Source organism: Molossus molossus, unplaced genomic scaffold (assembly GCF_014108415.1).
Source record: "Molossus molossus isolate mMolMol1 unplaced genomic scaffold, mMolMol1.p scaffold_m16_p_4, whole genome shotgun sequence".
NCBI classification, from domain to species: domain Eukaryota; kingdom Metazoa; phylum Chordata; class Mammalia; order Chiroptera; family Molossidae; genus Molossus; species Molossus molossus.
Window position 1 is genome coordinate 50811724 of NW_023425377.1, and position 24017 is coordinate 50835740.

The following is a 24017-nucleotide window of genomic DNA, read 5'->3' on the forward strand; positions in this document are numbered from 1 at the left end:
CATTCACTCAGAACACAGTTCTTGAGTCCAAGCTCCATGCCTGGTACATACTGAGGGGCAGGGACCTTCATCCTTTCACTTCTCCTGGGGCCCCTTTTCCCAGTTCCCTAATGGGAACAGAGAGAGCAGCTGCCCCACCCTTTGGGAATGGCACTAATCTGCCTTCTATCAGTTTTTCCATTTGTACTGGGCCTGCAGTGCCCACCAGGGTTCCTCCCCAAAGAGGACAAGGACCACCTCCTAGGCAAGGCAGACACTTCGGGCCAGCTAGAAACTAAAGGACTCAGATGGGTTCCTAAAGGAAGCAAGATCAGGGCTGGGACGTGAGCTGGAAAAGGAAGGAGTAGTTGGGTGTACCTGACCTCAGAGATGATGGGAATTGCAGGTTTGGCCTGCCTTGCCCAGCAGGAGACTGGTTGGCTGGGGTGAGAAGTCTTGCCAAAAGCTCCAGCTGCCATCTGTAAACTCCTGACTTCTCGGGAGGGCTGCAGTCATTTATACCAAGACTGACTGTATCTGGTATAAATTAGTCATCTATATATCAAAGGCCAATTAAGCTCTTTTATCTCAAAGAACAGTCTTCATAATTGAGCAAATCTGTAGATGTATAGACCATTTCTGGGAGGATATATAAGACACTAGTGGTCATTCTTACTTAGCATTAGGAGAAATGGAGGCTTTATTTTCCATGTGACTCTGCAATTGTGCCTGATTTTTTTTTTTTTTTTTTTAATCTTCACCGGAGGATATTTTCCCATTTATCTTCAGATAGAGTAGGAAGGAGGGAGGGAGGGCGGGAGAGAGATAGAGAAACATCAACGTAAGAGAGACACATCTACTGGTTGCCTCCCCTCCCGCATGACCCCGACCAGGGCCGGGGACCTAACCTCAACCAAGGTATGTGCCCTTGACTGGGATCAAACCCAAGACTTTGGTCCACAGGCTCTAACCACTGAGCCAAACCAGCCAGGGCTGAATTTCTTCTTTTTATTTTTACCAGGACCACTTGTGACTTTTGTTATATACATATATGTAAAGCTTAAAGAGGAAAAGAATAAACAGCTAGAAGATTATAGTCACTTAGATATAGCACTTCATTCAGGTCATCTCTTTTCTCTGAGTTCTCATTTAAGGCCTGATGATTATATGATTTCCCTCTTCTTTATCCACCAAACCTCCCCTAGGTTCTACCCGCAAAGAGATAACAAAACACTGGGAATGGCTGGAGAACAACTTACTTCAGACACTGTCCATCTTCGACAATGAGGAAGATATCACCACTTTTGTCAAGGGCAAGATACATGTAAGGTTCACTTTTCCCTTCTCTGTTCTGGCAGTGTTCTTGTATGCCAGCTTACTTCATCTTTAAACAACACAATGTCAGTCTGATCCCCAGTTTACAGAGGTGGAAATGAAGTGTCCACTGCCATTCTATTTGTGTTGAAAGGAGCCATTGAGCCTATTGCCCATGCATGCCCACCTTCTCCTGGCCAGCCACTGGAATCTGACTAAGTTGGCAGTTTCCATTCCCTGAAGTGGGCCTAAGAGCAAGTATACAGATCCATAGCTGCCTGCCCACAACTTGGCTGGCAGAGGAAGAAGCTGTAAGTGATAGGATAGTTGGAGGCATGTTTCTGTTTTAAAACTAACATGACTTAGAAATGCACAGACCCCCGCCCTGGCCGGTTTGGCTCAGCGGTTAGAGCGTTGGCCTGCAGTCCAGAGAGACCCGGGTTCAGTTCCCGCTAAGGGCACATACCTCCGTTGCAGTTTGTCCCCGGCCCTGGTCGGTCGTGCGGGTGGCAGCCACTTGATGTGTTCCTTTCACATTGATGTTTCTCTCTCTCTCTTCCTCTCTCTCCCTCCCACTCTACCTGAACAAAAAATGGAAAAATGTCCTCAGATGAGGATACAAAAAAAAAAAAGAAATGCACAGACCCTTGACCCAGCAATTCCATTCCTTGGAGTTGACCCTGCAGTGTATTCATTCATACATGCAGAATGGCGTACGTGTCAGGATGTCCCTGCAACACTGTCAGCAAAAAGACTGAAACAGTGCCCCCCAGACCCATGGTCCGGGGAGAAGCCACACTCTCCTTTGCAGAACAAGAGCTATGAAACCCGAGACCAGAGCAATTACGGGGCCCTTTCTATGTGAGTCTTTTGCTGAGCACTTATATTCAGGCACTGGGTAAGGCACAGGTGGTGTATGTATTATAACATTGTACAGCTATCAAAGTAATAATTATGGAGACTTCTGGTCAAGATGGCGGCGTAGGTAAATGCAGTACTTGCTTCCTCCCACAATCACATCAAAATTATAACTAAACTATAGAACAACATTCAAAATCACCTGACATTGAGCTGAATGGAAGTCCTACAACTACAAAATTAAAGAAGAGCCATATCAAGACTGGTAGGAGGGGCAGAGGCATGGATTAGGCTGGTCCCACACCCCTGTGTGGAAGATAAAAATCAGGAGGGACACCGCGGCTGTGAAGGTATTCCCTGAGGAGCGAGGGGTCCCTGTCCCACACTAGGCCTCCCAGCTCAGGGTTCCAGTGCCAGGAAGAGAAGTCCTCATCACTTCTGGCTGTAAAAACCAGCAGGAACTGAGGCTGAGGCTGCAGGAGCCCCAGACAGCTCCTCTTAAAGGACCCGCACTTGAACTTACTCGGACTCACTCCTTCTAGGTCCCAGCGTTATGGAGGCAGCTTGAAAGGCACCAGAGACATAAGGGGAAGAACTGAGTTGTTTGGCATCAGGGCGAGAGCTGGAGAGGCAGCATTCTCCTGGACAAACTTGTTGTGGGAGGCCATTGTTTCTTTAGTGAGCCCTTCCTTTGGGCATCAGATGGCCACCATATCTGTGACTCCAGCAACCTGGCTCACACTGTTTGCCCGGCCCTGCTGATTCCCTGAGGCCCTGACCCACCTAACTTTTGGGCCTACCCAAGCTGTTTCCAAGGGCTTTACCATAGGATTGACCTGTCTTGGATCCTGCTTCAGATTTTCCTAAAATCTCTCAAACAAGCAGCATCTGGTCTCAACGAGCCCCATACCTCTCATTATGTGGCCCCAGGCCTGACGCTAGAAGTAGCCAGCCTTGGTTCACAACTTAGCTTTTCCTGGGCACCTCCAAGCCCAGCACAAGAGGCAGCCATTGGCAGATCACTTTCTAGCTTATGCCTGGTGGCCCTGGATAGAACATAGCCAGTGGCTTACCTTGTCCCAGAGCCAGCACACCCAGTGGTCTGCAGCACCACCACCCAACCACCTCCACAAGTGACATATTCAATGAGTGGACTCAGAGGGTACCAGAGCCCTGCTGAAGTAAGTCTTATTCTGTGTGATGGGCCCCTACACAGCTGATCCTCCAAGGTAGTCAGAGGCCAGTGGTCAGTGGGCACAGCCAGTTCTTCCAACTGATTAGCCTGAGTAAATCTCTCCCATTGCCCTGGCCGGTTTGGCTCAGCGGTTAGAACGTCAGCCAGCGGTCCACAGAGACCCGGGTTTGGTTCCCGCTAAGGGCATGTACCTTGGCTGCAGTTTGTCCCCGGCCCTGGTTGGGTTATGTGGGTGGCAGCCACTCGATGTGTCCCTTTCACATCGATGTTTCTCTTCCTCTCTCTCCTTCCCGCTCTATCTGAGTAAAAAATGGAAAAATGTCCTCAGGTGAGGATAAAAAATAATAAAATAAAATAAAATAAATAAATAAATAAATAAATCCTTCCCATTGATGTGCCAACAGCAATCCAGGCTGCATTACAACAGAAGGGTGTACAGTCCACACCATGGGTTAACCTCGAGGGCCCAGATGGGGTGATTAGGGAGGCTGTGCCATGAGACCCTACAGGACACATTTTACAATAGGCCATCCTACTAAGCCTAGGAGACATAGCAACTCTACCTTATACATAGAAACAAACACAGGGAAGCAGCCAAAATGAGGAGACAAACATGTCCCAAATGAAAGAACAGAACAAAACTCCAGGAAAAGAACTAAACAAAATGAAGATAAACAATTAATCAGATGCAGAGTTCAACACACTGGTTATAAGAATGCTCAATGAACTTAAGAAGAATTCCAAGGAACCTAGTGCGACCATCAACAACATGAAAAAGGACCAGTCAGAAATGATGGATGCACTAACTGAAATAAAGAATAATTTACAGGGAATCAGTAGTAGAGTAGGTGAAGCCAAAAAAGCAAACCACCAATTTGGAATATAAGGAAGCAGAAAACACCCAATCAACACAGCAAAAAGAATCCAAAAAAATGAGGATAGTGTAAAGAGTCTCTGGTACAACTTCAGGCATGCCAACATTTGCATCATGGGAGTGCCAGAAGGAAAAGAGAGAGAGCAAGAAATTGAGAACCTATTTGAAAAAATAATGACAGTAAACTTCCCTAACTTGGTGAAGGAAACAGACATATAAGTCCAGGAAGCACAGAGAGTTTTAAACAAGATGAACCCAAAGAGGTCCATATCAGGACACATCATCATCAAAATGCCAAAGGTTAAAGACAAAGAGAGAATCTTAAAAGTAGCATGAGAAAAGTTGTCAGTTTCCTACAATGGAGCTCCCATAAGACTGTCACCTGATTTCTCAAAAGAAACTTTGCAGGCCAGAAAGTATGGCAAGAGATATTCAAAGTGATGAAAAGCAACGACCTACAACCAAGATTACTCTGTTCTGCAAAGCAATCATTTAGAATCGATGGCCATATAAAGAGTTTCCCAGATAAGAAAAAGCCACCAAACCAATATTATATGTAATGTTGAAAGGTCTTCTTGAATGATAAGAAGAACAAAAATATGCCCGGCCAGTGTTGCTCAGTAGTTGAGCATCGACCCATGCACCAAGAGGTCATCAGCTCAATTCCTGGTCAGGGCACATGCCCAGGTTGTGGGCCCAATTCCCAGGAGGCGGCCAATCGATGTTCTCTCTCATCAATGTTTCTGTCTCTCTCCCTCCCCCTTCCTCTCTCTAAAAAATTAATAAAGAAAAAAAAATTTTTAATAATAATAATAGTAATTACAAAAATTGTAGCAATAGGTAAAACCAGTTATTATGGTGATATTTAGGTTGTTTCCTCTTGAAGGGTAATTAACATAATAATTAGTGTTTATCTGAATGTATGAATGTTTATCTGAATGTATGTGTGTTTTTCTTTCTGTCTGATTATTGCTTTAGGTTACATTCCTAGGAGGGCTCTTACTGGGTCAGGGTTTCATGGTGTTGAGTTGCATTGGGCCCTTGTGAATTTATTATACCACAATTTTTTAGACCTGGCAGAGGGCACAAAGCATTCCTCAGCTCTTCTCTGTGCACTTTGGAATTCAAGGCAGGACCTGTGTTGCCTCCTAGTTCCAGGTAAACAGGCAGAGAGCTAGACTCTAACAATAATAATAATAGCAACATTATTAAATGCTTCCTATATGCCAGGCTCAAACAATCCAATCTACAAAATAGGCGAAAAAAGTATTAAATGACTCCTGGGTCAAAGATGAAATGGAAACTAGAAAATATATAGAACTGGCCCTGGCCGGTTTGGCTCAGCGGTTAGAGCGTCGACCTGCGGTCCTGAGAGACCCGGGTTCAGTTCCCGCTAAGGGCGCGTACCTCGGTTGCAGTTTGTCCCCGGCCCTGGTCAGTGGTGCGGGTGGCAGCCACTCGATGTGTCCCTTTCACATCGATGTTTCTCTCTCTCTCTCCCTCCCACTCTATCTGAACAAAAAATGGAAAAATGTCCTCGGGTGAGGAAAAAAATAAAATAAAAAATAAAAAAATAAAATAAATTTAAAAAAAAGAAAATATATAGAACTGAATGATAATTGAAATACTACTGCATAGCCCTGGCCGGTTTGGCTCAGCGGTTAGAGCGTGTGCCTGCGGTCCAGAGAGACCTGGGTTCATTTCCTGCTAAGGGCATGTACTTCGGTTGCAGTTTGTCCCCAGCCCTGGTTGGGTCGTGCGGGTTGATGTGCCCCTTTCACATTGATGTTTCTCTCTCTCTCTCCCCCTCCCACTCTATCTGAACAAAAAATGGAAAAATGTCCTCGGGTGAGGATAAAAAAAAAGAAATACTACTTCATATTAGAATTGGTGGGATGCAGCAAAGCAGTACAGAGAAGAGAATGTAAAGACTGCATCTCACACTATAAAAGAACAAAGGGCAGCCCTGGCTGCTGTTTCTCAGTGGGTAGAGTTTCGGCTCTTGGACCAGAGAGCTTTGGGTTCCATTCCTGGTCAAGTACTCGTACTTGGGTTGCAGGTTCAATCCTTGGTCCCAGTTAGGCTCGTGCAGGAGGCAACCAATCGATGTGTCTCTTTCACATCGATGTCTGTCTGTCTCTCTCTCTCTCTCTCTCTCTCTCTCCCCCTCCTTCTCCCTCCCTTCTTCCTCCCTTCCACTCTCTAAAAATTAATGGAAAAAATATCCTCTGGTGAGGATTGGGGGGAAAAAAGAACAAAGGGCAGAAATTAATGAGCCAAAGATCTAACTCAGTAATTAAGAACTCCAGAGAAACCGGGAAGTTAGAAAGAAGGAAACAACAAAGGGCAGAAGTTAATTCCATAGAGAACAAAGGAACTATAGAGAAGAGTAGCAGACCCCAAAGCACCTACAAGACTGTGGTAGATGGATCCAGTGCAGTGGGATCCTCCTATAAGCAGCCTTGGGGAAGGGCTGTGAGAAGCATCTGTATAGAAGCAGAGTTTAGCCTGGGCCGGTTTGGCTCAGCAGTTGGAGTGTTGGACTGGGGACCAGAGAGTCCTGGGTTCGGTTTCCACTAGGGGCATGTACCAGAAAAAAAAAAAAAAAAATAGAAGCACAGTTTAAAGAAAAAGAAATAATCCTATAAATAGCTTTAAACCAGTAAATTTAAGAATGTAGACAAGATAGACACTTTACTAGAATAATATGTATTTGTTTCCAATTGCTACCTCAATAAGTTTCTACATGCTTAGTGTCACAAAAGAACACAAACTTTGAAATGGGTCTCATGGGCTAAAATTAAGGTGTCAGCAGGGCTCTCCTCCTTCTGGAGGCTCTGAGGGGACAATCTGTTTCCTTGCCTTTTCCAGTTTTTATGGTCCAATTATGTTCCTTGGTTCTTGACCCCTTTCTTCATCTTTAGTGCCAGCATTGTCATCTTCAAATCAATCACTCAGTCCCTCCCCCAGTCTTATGCCTTCTGTGACCCTGACCCTCTTGCCTCTTTAAAGGAACCATGATTATAATGGGCTCACCCAAATAATCCAGAATAATCTTCCCATCTCAGAATCCTTATTTAATCACATCTACAGAGTCCCTTTTGCTCCATAAGGTCACATTTTCCTGGGTTATGGGGGTTGGGGATGTGGACATCTTTGGGGCCATTATTTGGCCTACCATAAAATATAACTTAAACCAAGACTCAGGAAGAAATAGGAAACTTCAGCATGCCTAAAACTATGAAAGACATGGAATCAAGAATTTGAAGTTTACTTAGGGATTTTTTTACAGTCCACCTGTATCAGCCAATAAACAAAACCCCAGCCCTGTGAGCCAGACTGGCTCATTCCCATTGGTGGGGAGGGTTACTTAGGAGTACAGTGGAGGCTGGTGTAGAATGCAGAGAAGGCCATGTCAGCCCCTTGACTCCCTGCTTGGGGGGTCGCCCAGGTGCAGCTGGAGGGAGTGGGGACAGTGGCTACTGGCTAAGACTCAGGAAAGTGACCCCAGAGGCAGGGTAGCCAGTGGTGGCCCACAGTCTATCCAGAGCCCACCTTGCGCTTTCAGTGTGTGGAATCCAGGGCAGCAGAGACAAAGGCAGAACCTTAATAATGAGGAAACAGTTTTGCCAGACCCTTTTCCCAGATGTAGAGCCAGTTCTTACAGGAGTGGTTCAGGGCGACACCAGAGGCAGCTTGAGAGAGAAAAGATGTGGAAGTCACAGCAACCACAGTGCTGGCTGTACTGAGATAAAGAGCATACCTCACCTTTGGATCCTCTCCCCAGCTCCTGGCTGTCCTCCCTGCCCATGGATTGTAGAGACAGGAAGCCTGGTGTAAGCAGCAAGTTGGGGCCACAATCATTGACCTTGAATTACCTTAGTGTATTGAGTAATCATCCTGGAAAAACCTTTTGGGTACCTTTTGAACTGAGTACCCTAAGAGCCTCTTTTACCCTAAGAGGTTTGGAACTGGCCTTGTGCTCAGAGTGATGTCTCTGGGCACTCTGAGCCCAGTAAAGGCAGGATACAATTAGCATAGATGTGTCCTGAGCCAGGTGAACCCTGTGGCTGGTCTGTGGACATGGGCAAGAGGCAAGAAAATCCCTGGTATATGGGGTGGGAAAGGGGATCAAATACAGGACTTCTCCAAGACATTGCCATGAGAAAAGCACTTCACAGAACAGTGTCATAGCACGATGCCATTTGGATAAAGGATGAGGAGAAGAGAAAACCACACATACTTGCTTAAAGGTGGATTATCAATGCTTGCATGTCTGGAAGGCAACCAGGAGAGTAGCTGTGGGAGTAAGAGTCAGAGTCCCTTTTCATTAAATATGCTCTTCTACTGTGTACATTTTTTACTATTATATTTTTTAGAAATTTTACATAAAATAAATGTTTATGTAAAAAGTCACTGCTTCATGCCATAATAGTTCAGGGAGTTGAGAGAACTTGCCCAGTCACATGGGCAGCATCAGTCTGACCACACATAGCCAGAGCAGCTGACTGGGCCTAACCCTGCTTGTGACCTTTAGGCCAGCATCCTGGATGCTACCACCTGATTCCTTGGGCCTTTCTGCTCCAGCCTTTGCCTGTCTTGGCTGTGGGAATCCTGTGCTTTCCAGGAACCAGTCTCCTTGTTCTCTTCCAGGGTATCATCGCTGAAGAGAACAAGAACGTGCAGCCCCAGGGAGATGAGGACCCTGGGAAGTTCAAGGAAGCCGAGCTAAAGATGCGGAAGCAGTTTGGGATGCCTGAGGGGGAGAAGCTGGTCAACTACTACTCCTGTAGCTACTGGAAGGGTCATGTGCCCAGGCAGGGCTGGCTCTACCTGACCGTCAATCACCTGTGCTTCTACTCTTTCCTGCTAGGCAAGGAAGGTGAGCGTGGGCAACCCTGGCATCTCCCCAGCTGCCCAACTGGTTTCATCTTCCTCAACTCCTCAGTCCTCACTCCCTGACCTCATCTCCAGAAAGTTCACCATCTTTCCAGACTGTTGAGGTCCCTGAGGGGTCTCCTTCCTCTCGGCCCCCAGATATTCTGTTCCCACACACCCAACAGAGTCTCCCCAAAACCAAGTGCCACCTCAGCAGCCTATGACAGGAAGGCCCTAACTTGAACCAGGCACATACCTGGCTCTTGGGGCTCCTATCATGTCTATGTCCACTGATACGGTTTTAAACATAGTCTTTGAGTAGTTCTAGGTTACTCCATGCTTTGGTGCTTCAGGTCCCTCCCTGGGGAAAGCCCTGACCTCAAGATGCAAGGCAGACTCCCCAGAGGTAGCCAGTGCCCTCCGCTGCCACCTTACCCCTAGAAAGAGCCGCCAGGGCTTTCAGCTGTCCCAGTATTGCCTTTCCTGAGCCCAAGGCCTCTCCCACCATGCACATACCTGGTGTATCCTCCCTGGCCCTTCTTCTAGCCTTGCACCTCTTTGTCAGGCAGGGGCAGGTGTCTTCTTTATGCCGGTCATACCATGTGTGACTTGTTCCCACATCAGTGTAATCCCATTAGATGGGGCTTCTTGGAGCCAGAATCTTAGATAGCTCACCTGCGCACATTTATTCCTGTCACACTAGCCATTCGTGGGGCAAATGTTCACCCAGTCTCTTCTCAGGGCCGGTGCTAGATTGGCTTGGGATGCAAGGAGACCCCAAAAGCCCTGTCTCTTCTTGTGGAGTTTCTGTCCCAGCACAACCAGGCTCAGGCATGGTGGGCATGGTCAGGGTATAGTTTCCCCCAGTGCAGGTGGGAGGCAGGAGCTCACACTGCCTAACCCTCCAGCCCATTTGATCCTGTGGTGGTGTGTTTGTCCCCACCGATGTCCAGTGAGCCTAGTGGTGCAGTGGGTGGATGTCACACGACTAGAGAAGAGTGCCACCCTGCTCTTCCCTGAGAGCATTCACGTGGACACCCGAGACCAGGAGCTCTTCTTCTCCATGTTCCTCAACATTGGTGAGACCTTCAAGCTCATGGAGCAGCTGGCCAACCTGGCCATGAGGCAGCTGCTGGACAACGAGGGCTTCCTGGAGGACAAGGTGCTGCCCAGGCCTGCCCGGCCACACAAGAACATCTCTGCTCTGAAGCGGTGCGTTGCCCAGAGTGGGAGGACCCTTGGGAAGGGGGCCAGATAAAGGTATAGTTGCAGAATGGCCACCAAGAGATTCACACAGGGGTTTGTCCTAAGAGGCACATTCTTTCTCACATCCCTGTGATGGGGAGGTCTCACACACTCCTTAGTCTCATGACAGGAAGCTGAGGCACAGAGGGGTTGAGTAACTTGTCTAGCGCTCCTGAGCAAGTAAGCAGTAGAGCCAGGGTATAAGACTGCAGCTGGCTGCAAGTCTGTCCTCCCCACCAACTCAGGGTGCCCTCAGAGGCCACTCTGGATGGCTTCAGTGATAAGGTCCCAGGGTGCACCTCCTCCATCTCATTGTGATTGACAGCTCTTCTCTGAACCCCTTGACCAGCAGCCCCTCATCCCTTCTGCATTCTTATAGCTATGGGGCCCGCGCCTGGGGCTGAAGTGCAGCCAAGGAGGTTTGAGGTCCGCGCCACCTTGTCTGTGGGAATTGGTAGACAAAGGGACAAGTACTGGTGGTCAACCCCTCCAGAGCACTTCTGTTTGCACTCTTGTGTTGTAGCTTCACGATAAATCCAAAAGGCTGACTGAGAGCCCCTGAGTTCCATAGCCAGTTCACACCCATGTACTCAGATGTATGGCCTAGGCCCAGAATTGGGTGTGCCATCAGAACTAGAATACTGTCAAAAGATGGCACTCTTTACAAGTGACAGGGTGTCTTTTTTTTTTTTTTTAATCCTCACCCGAGAACATTTTTGCATTTATCTTCAGATAGAGCGAGAGAGAGAGAGAGAAACATCGACGTGAGAGAGACACATTGAGTGGTTGCCACCTACACGACCCCAACCAGGGCGGGGATAAACTGCAACCGACGTACGTGCCCTTAGCGGGAACTGAACCCAGGACTCTTTGGTCCATGGGCTGATGCTCTAACCGCTGAGCCAAACCGGCCAGGGCTACAGGGTGTCTTTTTGAACCTTCTGGAAAGAAAACTAGCAGGATCGGGACATGGCAGTCTCTGGCACTGTCCATGAGGGTGTGTCTGCTAGGCCTTGCTTAGGCTGCTGGCAGTCCCCAGGAAAAAGCCACCGCAGGGGTGAGGAGCAGGGTACCAGGCCCCCACCTTGCACAGCCATGGGCTAGGTGAGTGTGCATTTTATATCAAGCAATAGCATCATGCCTATCAGGAGGTCCTTGTCCAGGCTTCTGGGTGGGGCTGGGTCTTCCTAGTGAGAAGCAGCAGGGTAGGTACAGGGACCCTCTGGGTAGACAGTGAGTCACATCCTATCAGCCTTCAGGTATCCTCCCATAGCCATCAAGTCTGAAGGACATGTTTTGTTGACCACTCCTCTGCTGGTCATATGAATGTCCCACATTTTACTTGGCCACTTAAGGTGCATGTTTTATTGAACTCTGAGATCCAACTTGCTCACAAGAGAACCCCAAAGAGCCCAAATCCAATGTGAAAACCCAATTCTTGTTCCCTTCCCTCCCTCCCCACCATGGTTTCCCCAGAGACCTAGATGCACAAGCCAAGAATGAATACTACCGGGCCAGATTCCGGCTGCCCAGGGACGAACGCCTGGATGGGCACACAAGCTGCACTCTGTGGACTCCGTTCAACAAGCTGCACATTCCTGGCCAGATGTTCATCTCCAGCAACTATATCTGCTTTGCCAGCAAGGAGGAGGACATCTGCCACCTCATCATACCCCTGCGGGAGGTGAGCACTCAACCCTGGGCTTTGCCATCACTTGCCTGGTTGGCCCCTCAGCATTCAGTGATGGGCATATGATGAGTCAGCACCTCCCTGAGCACCTGCCCTGTGTAGATCTCTTAAGAGTGGGTGCACAGGATTTATCCTCAGGGGTCAGCTCACCTCATGGGAAGACGGTGTAGGGCTTTGGCCAGGAGAGCCCACATTAGTGCATATGGAAACTTCAGGAAGGATTCAAGCCTCCTTGGTGGGAATGTCTCTTGGTCCTGCCTTCTTGGCCTGCATTTGGACTTTGGGAAAACCCTGCTTTGGCTGGGCTTGAAGAATGCTGACCCTGCAACAACCCTGCCATGTCATTCCTGGAGGCTACCTCACTTTCCTCTCTGACATCTGCCTTAGCTGTGGCTCAGGTTCTAGCAGTATCATTGGAAGTCAGCTGTCACTTGTAAAAGGTGGAGGCTTTTTTTCCTGTTACTGCAGTGAGAAATGTGGGCAGTGAGGGAGAGGGTCCCTGCCCAGACAGAAGGCACTAAGGCACTGGCCCCAATGTCAGGGCATATCTCAAGGCCTCCTTTTCTTCTTGGCCCAGCAGGGCAAACTGGCTGAAACACAGTGAGGTTTTTTAATTATAAACTAAATCACAGTATTTTGATTTTATTGAAAATCTAGAGCAATGAGACCTTCCTGGCATTTGTACAAAGCCCTTGAGTTACAGGTGTAACTATGAAGAGGTATGGACTAGCATGCTGCCTGAGTTCCCCAAGGAAAGTCAGATAAAGGACTAAAAGAGTCACAACTCCAGGCTGAGTGGCTCAGAGGTGGCCCTTGACCCTCCATTGTCTCTGATAACCAGCCCCATAGGTTTGTCCTGGGTGCTGTACCGACATGGCCCCAAGAACTGGAGGCCAGCTTAGGGGTTTCCTTAGGTCTCAATTCCATTCCTCCTTATGTTTCTGATGGTAGAAAGTACTGGCTAGCCCTGGCCAGTTTGGCTCAGCGGTTAGAGCGTCGGCCTGCGGTCCGGAGAGACCCGGGTTCGGTTCCCGCTAAGGGCACGTACCTCGGTTGCAGTTTGTCCCCGGCCCTGGTTGGTCGTGCGGGTGGCAGCCACTCGATGTGTCCCTTCACATCGATGTTTCTCTCTCTCTCTCCCTTCCTCTCTCTCCCTCCCACTCTATCTGTACAAAAAATGGAAAAAAAAAAAATATCCTCAGGTGAGGATTAAAAAAAAAAAAAAAAAAAAAAAAAAAGAAAGTACTGGCTAAGTCGGGCAGCAAGCCCATCTTGTCACGCTCTTAGGATGGGCTCGGTAGTTGGTCGGGATAGAGGCTCTGGCCCAGCACTGTCCAATCTTCAATATCCAAGCCAGGGAGGCTCCTCACTGGGAGCCAGCTGTGCTCTTGAATTTGCACACCCAAACGTGCTTTTCTCATCCCACCTCAGGCATTGTCACCCCTTCCTTTTGTCTTCTGAGGTGAAAAACAGGAGCCACCCTTGATTCTGACCTTGCCTTATTCCTGCATCTTGACCCATAGCACATCCCTTCTTCTCCACGGCCACCACCTAGGACACCAGTGTCTGCTTGGGTCACTTAAGGAATGTCCGCACACACCTAATCCCTTTAGGACCCATTCTTGCACAGCAGCCAATACATGTCACTCAGAGCATGGCAGCACCCTGTATGTAATCCTCCAGCATCTTCTGCTGGGCCTGTGAGCTCTCCACCCCTTCTCAGATATCAGTTCACAAGCCTGCAGACATACACACGCACACACATGCACTCATGTATAAATACTACTCACATGCATGTACACACTCATGCACATGCACACATAAATACATAAACAGCTCACAAATATGCACACACTCATATGCAGGTGCATATATATGCATACGCATACAGTCACACACACCATACATGTATATACACACTTACACATTCACATATATGCATGCACACACACACACACCTTGTCCACCCCTGCTTACCTGGCCCCAGCTTCTCCGTCTTTTCCTTGTCCATCAGGCAATTCTGGCACCTCCTCAGTGTGGTTACTAAGCCTCTGCCCCAGCTCCTTACTTGGCTGCACCAGGTGTCAACTCAGCTGCTACGTTCCCAGAAGAGACTTTAGTGCAAAGCAGCCCAGTGTCCTCCCAGTTGGCCCTGTTACCACCACCACCCCTGGTGACTGTGTTTAGCCTGCGTGGTCATTGTCTGTCCCTACCCCAGGTTGTGGGATCTACAGAAAGCCTATCCTACACTCTCCATGCCTATGCTGTTCTGTCCACATTTCTTGGGTTCAGAACTGGGCCCCAGACACACCTGTCAGCAAGTATTTTAGGAATCAATACTTAGGATGGCATACTGGCAGGCTGTTCACCAGGCTTCAGAAAGGGGAAGAACTGACCATTTGGGGAAACTAACAAAGGTAATGAGTAGACCCACTCCTCACGACAGACCAGCAGGGCTGATGTGCTCACCCCCATTGATAGGTGGTAAAACGAGACTTAGACATGCATATAACTTCCTCGTAGCAGCAAGCAACAGAATCAGAACATGAATGTAGTGGGCCCAAGTGCCCGCGTGCACTCACCGTACCCTCCCAAAAGAGGGCTGCCTGAGACCACTGTGCTCTCAAGGTCACAGAACCTTTCCAATTTACATCACAAGACATAAACACCCAATGTTTTTGCCTCCTCAGGTGACCATTGTTGAAAAAGCCGACAGCTCCAGTGTTCTGCCCAGTCCTCTGTCTATTAGCACCAAGAACAAAATGACCTTCCTATTTGCCAACCTTAGAGACCGTGATTTCTTGGTTCAGAGGATTTCTGACTTCCTCCAGAAAATGTCATCTAAGCAGACGGGTGACAGCAGCACAGGAAGGAAAGCCAGCGTCGTGGATCCAGCCTCAGAGGTGAGGGGGCTCAGGGCCAGAAGAAGAACTCAGGCAACCCTGTGGTACCTACTATAGAGCTTGGCAGGAAGGGCTCCTGCTGGGTATGGGGTAGAGAGCCTGACCCATCCCTGGTGTTCTTAGGTGTCTGGCCACGCATGCGCTACCCAACATCACAGGCCTCTGCATCCCATCACACCTCCCAGTCCTCCTGAGTATTTCCTGCCCGCCTCAAGTCCCACTGCGCTGAAGAAGCCTTATCTGGGTGGACCCGCCACCCTTGTGAACTTGTGCTGCACTGCAAGCCACCTGTGTAGTCCTATTCAGCTTGGAAGCTTAGGTTCATTTACCTGGTGCTTCTCCCATCAATATTTCAGTCTGAGATTTGTATAGGGAAAGACCCCCTTTTAAAGACTTAACTGCAATCTCATTATTACATCAACAAAATTCACAAGAGTTCCTGAATATTAAATACTTGTATTCACATTTCCCTAAATGTAGATATACTTTTTACAATTTAATCACTGGAATTGAAGTACATGTAGGTCATATATTACAGTCAGTTGATATGTCTTTTAAACTCCTTTTTATCTATAGATTTCTGCTCTCTCTCTCTGTCTCTTAATATTTTTTAATGAAATTGGATCATTTATGCTATAGAGTTTCTCCAAGTGGTTTTTATTGACTGCATTCTCCTATTTCCTATAAGTCGGTAGTTGAATAGTAAAATCCAGATCAATTTCAGGTTCAGTTGTTTGTGTTTGGGTGACAGGTCTACTCATAGGCAGAACTGAGGTGATGGGTACTTTCACCAAGAGATACACATGGGGCACCCAGTCTTCTTGTCATGTGCTGTTGTCTAGATCCAGTCATTCATCAGGACTGCAAGATGGTAGCACTCTAATTCCGTCATTCCTTCTGTTTGTCAGCTGGAATATTCCCATAAAGGAAACTTCCCCTCATCAATTATTTAATGACCCTGAGGCACAGTTCATATACGAAAGGGAAAATAAATGTTTTATTCCTTCTTGTTCTTGACCAGTTGTTAAATTGATGAGCTGGTTGTCTAGCATTCTCCAAATGTGACTAATTCTTTTTTTATGTTTACTTTTTAGTATAAATATAAACTTGCAGATTTAAGCAACTGTTTGAGTCCGTGACAGTTATTATCCTCAGTCCATCTGTGACAGAGGGAGCTTATTTAGGTTGGCACCTGTGTTCTTTTGACATGACCCTAGTCATGTTTGATCGTTACCTTGCTTCCTAGTGTGACAAGCTATGTGTGTTGTTGGTCATTCTGAAATTATGAAAACACTTCATGAGTATAAGAGTCCATAAAAATCAGCAGCCGTGCCATTACAGGGCCCACATTCCCACTGAGTGGCACTGGAGCTGAATGGCAACATGTGTCCTCCAGCTACCCAGAGCCCCACCTGGTGTATTTTCCACACCTGTAATCAATGTTCAGTAAGTTTTTGAGTAGATAAGCAATAAATGGAAGGGAACCAGGTAGAAGCAGTGTCCATTAGAGATGTTAAGAAAGGTTTCTTGGAGGAGGTTGGGCTTGATCTGGGATTTCAAGAAAAAGTAAGGGACACAAGTAGAAATTTTGAGCTGCCTTCATGAGGTCCAGAATCATGCATGATAGGGCCTGACAGCCAGAGTAAGCATGGACCCATAGCCCCTTCCAAGCTCATCATTCATTCATCCAGCACATTTTTATTTCATTCCCCATAGGTACCAGGTGGTATTCTAGAAATAGAGCAATGAACAGAGTAGACAAAATTCATGTCCTTTTAGGGCTTATATTCTAGTGAAAGAGACAGTAAGCAGATAAACATCCAGTATGTTAGGTGGTGCTAAGGGCCATGGATAAAAATAAAGCAGGATAAAGGGACCAGGAGTTCCAGGGGACAGTAGGGGTTCTGAACAAGTGGCATTTGAGAGGAAACTGAAAGAAGGGAAGAAGCCAGCCTACAGGCCAGATTGTGCTGGGCACAGCCTACTAAAACTAGCAGATATCAGGTGGAGGATTGAGATGAGAGAGGAGGCAGGAAGAGCATGTAAAGCCCATATACCGTCCCTCATAAGCACTTTAGCTTTGACTCTGAGTGAGACGGGAAGCTGTTGGGGAGTTTTGTTGAGAAGAGGGACACAGTCTGTGTTTTAATAGAATTACTCTGAGCGCCATGTTGAGAACAGGTTAGAGGCACAGCTGTCAAAGTAACCACCCATCTAAGCAGACGGGTGACAGCAGCACAGTAAGTAAAGCCAGCATCATGGATAAGGCCCCAGAGGTGAGAGGGTGCTTTGGGAGCTGGGGGTGGGGAGTTTGGTCAGGGCCAGGAGAAAAGCTCAGGCAACCCTGTGGTGCCTACCATGAGCCTTGGCAAGAAGGGTCCCTGCCGGGTGTGGGATAGAGGCACAGCTGTCATGGTAGCCACCCATCTAAGCAGACAGTCTGTTTGTGGTTTTTGTATGTGTGTGTTTTTTTTTAAAGAAGTGTCCCCCATTTATTTATTTGTTTGTTTGTTTGTTTGTTTGTTTGTTTATTTATTTATTTATTTATTTATTTATTTTATCCTCACCAGAGGACATTTTTCCATTTTTTGTTCAGATAGAGTGGGAGGGGGAGAGAAAGAGAAACATCGATGTGAAAGGGACACATCGAGTGGTTGCCACCCGCACGACCCAATCAGGACCGGGGACAAACTGCAACCAAGGCACGTGCCCTTAGCGGAAACCGAACCTGGGTCTCTCTGGACCACAGGCCGATGCTCTAACCACTGAGCCAAACTGGCCAGGGCTGTTTATGTTTTAATAGAATTACTGTGGCCTCCATGTTGACAGTAGTTTAGAGGCACATGGCTGTTGTGCTAAAAGCATAAACTACATAAAAAGGAGAAATATCTGTAACAAAAATAAATTAATAAATGAAAATAAAAATAAGTAAGGATACCACTTCAAAAAAAAAAAAAAACAGCATAAACTACACACCAAAGGTTGAAGATTTAGTATGAAAAAGAGAATGTAAAATATCTCTAATTTTTTATATTAATTTCATGTTGAAATGAAAATAGTTTCGCTATATTGGATTAAATAAAATATGTTGTTAAAATTAATCTCACCAATTTATTATATTTTAAAGTTGGTACTAGAAAATTTTTAATTACATATGGGGCAGTTTGATTCCTGGTCAGGGCACATGCCCACGTTGTGCGCCCAATCCCCAGTGCGGGGCCTGTAGGAGGCAGCCAATCAATGTTCTCTCTCATCAGTGTTTCTGTCTCTCACCCTCTCCATTACTCTCTCTTAAAAAATAAAATAAAATTACATATGGGCTCTCATGATATTTCTCTTGAACAGTGCTAGACTAGAGAGTAGGAAGAATAGAAGCAGAGACAAGTTGGAAGGCTATGACAGGAATCAAGAAACAAGGTAGATAGAGCCTTGGTTAAGGGTAGTAACAGTGAAGTTGGTGAGAAGTGGTCAAATTCAGGATAAATATTTTTTTGTGGTAAAATACACATAAAATTTACCATCTTAACCATTTTTGTTAATCCTCACCCAAGGATATTTTTTCCATTGATTTTTTTTTTATTATTCCTCACCCGAGGATACTTTTCTAATTATCATCAGATAGAGTGGGAGGAAGGGAGGGAGAGAGAGAGACAGAGAGAAATATTGATGTGATAGAGCCACATCGACTGGTTGCCTCCCACACAACCCCAACCAGGGCCGGGGACTGAACCGCAACCGAAGTACGTGCCCTTGACCGGACTCGAACCTGTGACTCTTTGGTCCACAGGCCAACGCTCTAGCCACTGAGCCAAACCAACCAGGGCACCTTAACCATTTTTTTTTCTTTACTGCTTATAGAGAGAGAGATAGGAAGGGAAAGGGAGAGAGACATCGATGAGAGAGAACATTGATCGACCACCTCCTGCATGCCCCCAATGGGGATCAGGCCCACAACCTGGGCATGTGCCCTGACCGGGAATCGAACTGGCGACCTCTTGGTGCATGGGTCTACACTCAACCACTGAGTCAAACCAGCTGGGCACCTTAACCATTTTTAATTATACATTTCAGTGGCATGAAGTACATTCACACTGATGTACAACCATTACTACCTTGCATCCGCAGAACTTTTTTTCAATTTGAAAAACTGAAATCTCTGTACACATTAAACACTGACTTCTCATTCCCCCACCGTCCAGCCCTTGGCAACCACATTATTCTGTCTTTGTAAACTTGACTGCTCTATGTACTTCATATAAGAGGAATCATACAGTATTTATTATTTTGTGATTAGCTTATTTCTTATAGCATGATATTCCACTTTGTGTGTGTGTGTGTGTGTGTGTGTGTGTGTACACACATATATATCACATTTTGTTTATCCATTCATTTTTAAATTAATTTTTATTTTCCATTACAGTTGGCATTCAATATTATTTTATATTAGTTTCAGATGTACAGCCTAGTGGTTAGACTTTTTTTTCCCAATTATTTATTTATTTATTTATTTATTTACTTACTTACTTACTTATTTTATCCTTGCCTGAGGACATTTTTTCATTTTTTGTTCAGATAGAATGGAAGGAAGAGACAGAGAGAGAGAGAGACAGAGAGAGAGAGAAACTTCGACGTGAAAGGTACACATCAAGTAGCTGCCTCCCGCACGACCCAACCAGGGCCAGGGACAGACTACAACCAAGGTACATGCCCTTAGCGGGAACCAAACCCGGGTCTCTCTGGACCGTTGAGCCAAACCAGCCAGGGCATGGTTAGACATTTATATAATTTACAGTGATCCCCCTGTAGTACCTACCTTTTTTGTTAATCCTCACCTGAGGATATGTTTTCCACTGATTTTTTTTAAGAGAAAGGGTATGAGAAGGGTGAAGGGATTAAGCAAAGAAGACAAAGAAAGACTTATAGATTCAGACAACAGTATGGTGATTGCCAGAGGGAAGGGGGCGTTGCAGGAGGTAAAAGAGGGTAAATAAAGGGGGAATAAATGGTAATAGAAAGATACTTAACTTGGGGTGGTTAACACATAATATAATATACAGATGATACGTTGTAGAACTGTATACCTGAAGACTATATAATTTTATTAACTGATGTCACCCCAATAAATCCAATTTTTTAAAAAAGATAATATATCCATTCATCTTTTGATGGACATTTGAGTTGCATCCACCTTTTGGCTGTTGTGAATGATTAACACGGATGTAAAAAATTATCTTCATTACTAAATAATATCGATTACAACTGTAATTGAAAAACATTTTTTTAATTAAAAAAATTTTTCTTTAAGGCCCTACTTTTTTAGTTATTTTGGGGAAGAACTGCCCAGAAGTGGAATTGCTGGCTCAAATAGTATTTCCATGTTTATTATTATGAGGAATTACCATATGGTCTTCCACACTAGTTACACCATTGTATATTCCTACCAGCAATGCAAAAGGGTTCCATTTCTCCTGATCCATGCCAACACTTGTTATTTTCTGTTCCTTTTACAATAACCATTCTAATAGTTGTAATGTGATATTTCATTGGTTTTGATTTGCATTTCCCAATGATTAGTGATGTTGAGCATCTTTTCATATCTATTGGCCATTTGTGTATATCCTCTTTAGAGAAATGTCTATTCATGTCCTTTGTCTACTTTTTTAATTGGGTTTGATTTTGTTGTTGAGTGCTAGAATTTCTTTATATATTGGGGATATTAATCTCTTATCAGATATATGATTTTCAAATATTTTCTCCTGTTCTGTGAGTTGCCTTCTCATTCTGGTGATTGTGTCCTTTGATACACTTATGTTTTTAATTTTTAATTAGCTTAATTTATCTATTTTTCTATTACTTTTGATATTCAATCCAAGAAATAATTGCCATTCCAATGTCATGAAGCTCTTCCTCTGTTTTGTTCAAAACAATTTTATAATTTTAGCTCTTGTATCTAGGTATTGGCTCCATTTTGAGTTAATCTTTGTGTATGATGTGAGGTAAGGCTCCAACCTCATCATTTTGTGTGTGAATATCCAGGTTTTTCAGCACCGTTTGTTGTAAGAGCTGTTCATTCCAAATTGAATGGTCTTGGTGCCCTTGTTGAAAGGGTTCATTTCTGGGCTTTCAGTTCTATTCCATGGGTCTATATGTCTGTCTTTATGCCAGTGCCATACTGTTTTAACTACTGGAGCTTTATAGTAAGTTCTTAAATCAGGCAATCTAAAACCTCCAACTTTATTCTTTTTCCAAAATGTTTTTGGCTACTTGGCGTCTCCTGAGTTTCCATATGAATTTTAGAAGAGATTTTTCTATTTCTGCGAAAAAGTCATTGGGATTTTGATAGGGATTACACTGAATCTGTAGATCACTTTGAGTAGTACTGATGTCTTAACAGTCTTACGTTTTTCAGTTCATGAACATGGTATGTCTTTCCATTTATTTGTCTTTCATTTTTTTTAGCAGTGCTCTTTACTATTCAGTATATGTCTTTCACCTCCATTGTTAAATTTATTCCTAAGCATTTTATTCTTTTTGGTGCTATTATAAATGAAATTATTATTACTTGTTGTTGTTGTTGTTAATCCTCACCCAAAAATATTTTTCCATTGATATTTTAAAAAAATTTTTTTCTTTATTGATTTTAGAGAAAGAGGAAGGGAGAGGGAGAGATAGAAACATCAGTGAGAAAGAACATCAATTGACCACCTCCTGCATGGCCCCTACTGGGGATTTGGCTCACAACCTGGGCATGCGCCCTTACCAGGAATCCAGCCGGCGACCTCTTGGTGCATGGGTCGACGCTCAACCACTGAGCCACACCAGCCAGGCTTTCCATTGATTTTTTTTTTTTTTTTATGGTATATGCCCCTAGCGGGAACCGAACCCAGGACCCTCTGGTCCACAGGCCAACTCTCAACCGCTGAGCCAAACTGACCAGGGCTTTCCACTGATTTTTAGATAGAGTGGAAGGGAGGATGGGAGACAGAGACAGAGACATCGATGTGAGAGAGACACATCGATTGATTGCCTTCTGTACAACCCCTGTGGGGGCCGGGGATCAAACCTGCAACCCAATATGTGCCCTTGACCGGAAATCAAACCTGCGACCACCCTTTGGTCCTTGGGCTGATTCTCTGACCACTGAGCCATACCGGCCAGGGCTGATATTATTTTCTTAATTTTTGGACTGTTCAGGGTTAATGTATAACAGGATATATTTTGAAGGTAGTTCTAAGAAGTGAAGGTTTAGATGTGGAATATAAGAGAAAGAAAGGGGTCAAAGATGACACTGACTTTGTCCTGAGCAGCTTAAAGAACAGAACCAGCATTTAATGATATGGGAAAGATGCAGGAAGAGCAGGTTTGGAAGAATTTAATTTTGGATGTATGACATTTTAAGGTCAAGGGTAAGGATAACTAAGAATTGACCACTGGAGAGGGCAAAGAGAGGTCATGGTAGTCTTGATAAGAGTTGTTCAGCCCTGGCCGGTTTGGCTTAGTGGTTAGAGCATCGGCCTGCGGTACAGAGAGACCCAGGTTCGGTTCCCACTAAGGGCACGTACCTCGTTTGCAGTTTGTCCCGGGCCCTGGTTGGACCGTGTGGGTGGCAACCACTCGATGTGTCCCTTTCACGTTGATGTTTCTCTCTCTCTCCCTCCTACTCTATCTGAACAAAAAATGGAAAAAATGTCCTCAGGTGAGGATTAAAAAAAAAAAAAGAGTTGTTCAATGGAAGGACAGGTGGGAAAGTCTGATTGAAGTGACCTTCAACTGGGACAAGGTGGTGGTAGCTGGGTAATTTTTTTTTTTTAATCCTCACCCGAGGATATTTTTCTATTTATCTTTAGTTATAGTGGAAGGGAGAGAGAGGGGGAGAGAGAAAGAGAGAGAGAGAGAGCGCGCGAGTGGGAAGCATTGACATGAGAGGGACACATTGACTGATTGCCTCCCACATGACCCCGACCAGGGCCGGGGACGAACTGCAACCAAGATACATGCCGTTGGCCGGAATTGAACCCAAAATTCACTGGTCTGCGGGCCAACACTCTACCGCTGAGCCAAATCAGCCAGGGAAGCTGGGTAATTTTTTAAATCTTACCAAATTTTCTCATAAAAACACACAGAGCAGCTTTAAGCCCTTCAACAAAACGAGGAGAAAAGGGTATTTCCACAACTCCCAGATTGCAGTAGCTGAGGTCAGACCACCAAGTGCAGTGTTATTCTGTATAGACATAGTGTCAGCAGCTGTGCAGAGATCATGAAGGGAAAAGAAAATAGGATTCTGTTCTGATAGTCCTAAGAGCCAAGGAATTTAGAAATCAACAAAAAATAGCTCCATCCCCTCAAAAGCAACCGCTTACTGAATAAGAAACCTCAGCAAATGACTGCGAAACAGTTAGTGAAACTGGTAGCCGATTTCTCAGGCTCCAGTTTACAGATAAGTAAACAGAACAAAACCACCGAATCCACTAACGAGCTAAGAGAATATTGAGAAGCTAGGGTGGCCCTAGCCATCAAGAATCTCAAAAATACCCAACAAAACTCTGTATCAGCCTAGCTGGTGTGGCTTAGTGGATTGAGCATCATCCCATGGACTGAGAGGTCCTGGTTCCATTCCCAGTGGGGACACATACCCAGGTTGTGGGCTCGATCCCCAGTAGGGGGTGTGCAGGAAGCAGCCAATCAATGTTTCTCTCTCACATCAGTGTTTCTCTTTCTCTCTCTGTCCCTCTCTCAAAAAATCAATCAAAACCTTTTTTTTTTTTTTTTTTTTTTAATTTTTTTTAAAAAAACACTCTGCATCAGGACACTCTTGGTCTGGACTAGGTTCTTGCCACCTGGATTCCAGCAGTTTGTCATGAAAAAATATTTTAGTGGACCAAAAATGTATTTCAAAATACCAGCCAGGGCAGAGGGGTGGACTGTGGATGTGAACTAAGTAGAGTCATCTTCTTATTCCCCATTTTAGTTTTTTTATGAGAAACTGCTCTTCTGTGATACAGTGGACATACAATATGTTGTACATATTGAAAGAGTAGAGTTTGATGCGTTTAACATGTTTGATGAGTTTAACATTTGATG

At 45.4% G+C, this 24017-nt stretch overlaps 1 protein-coding gene across 3 annotated transcripts in view; it reads left to right on the forward strand.

Annotated features, from left to right (window-relative positions):
* TBC1D9B (TBC1 domain family member 9B) overlaps window positions 1-24017 on the forward strand; it is a 49678-nt gene that overhangs the window by 9092 nt on the left and 16569 nt on the right. For all 3 annotated transcript variants that reach the window (XM_036241174.1, XM_036241176.1, XM_036241175.1), the window contains exons 3-7: window positions 1185-1303; window positions 8874-9102; window positions 10052-10310; window positions 11820-12027; window positions 14724-14936. In XM_036241174.1, the coding sequence (XP_036097067.1) occupies window positions 1185-1303; window positions 8874-9102; window positions 10052-10310; window positions 11820-12027; window positions 14724-14936 (1028 nt within the window). The remainder of the gene's footprint in view (window positions 1-1184; window positions 1304-8873; window positions 9103-10051; window positions 10311-11819; window positions 12028-14723; window positions 14937-24017) is intronic.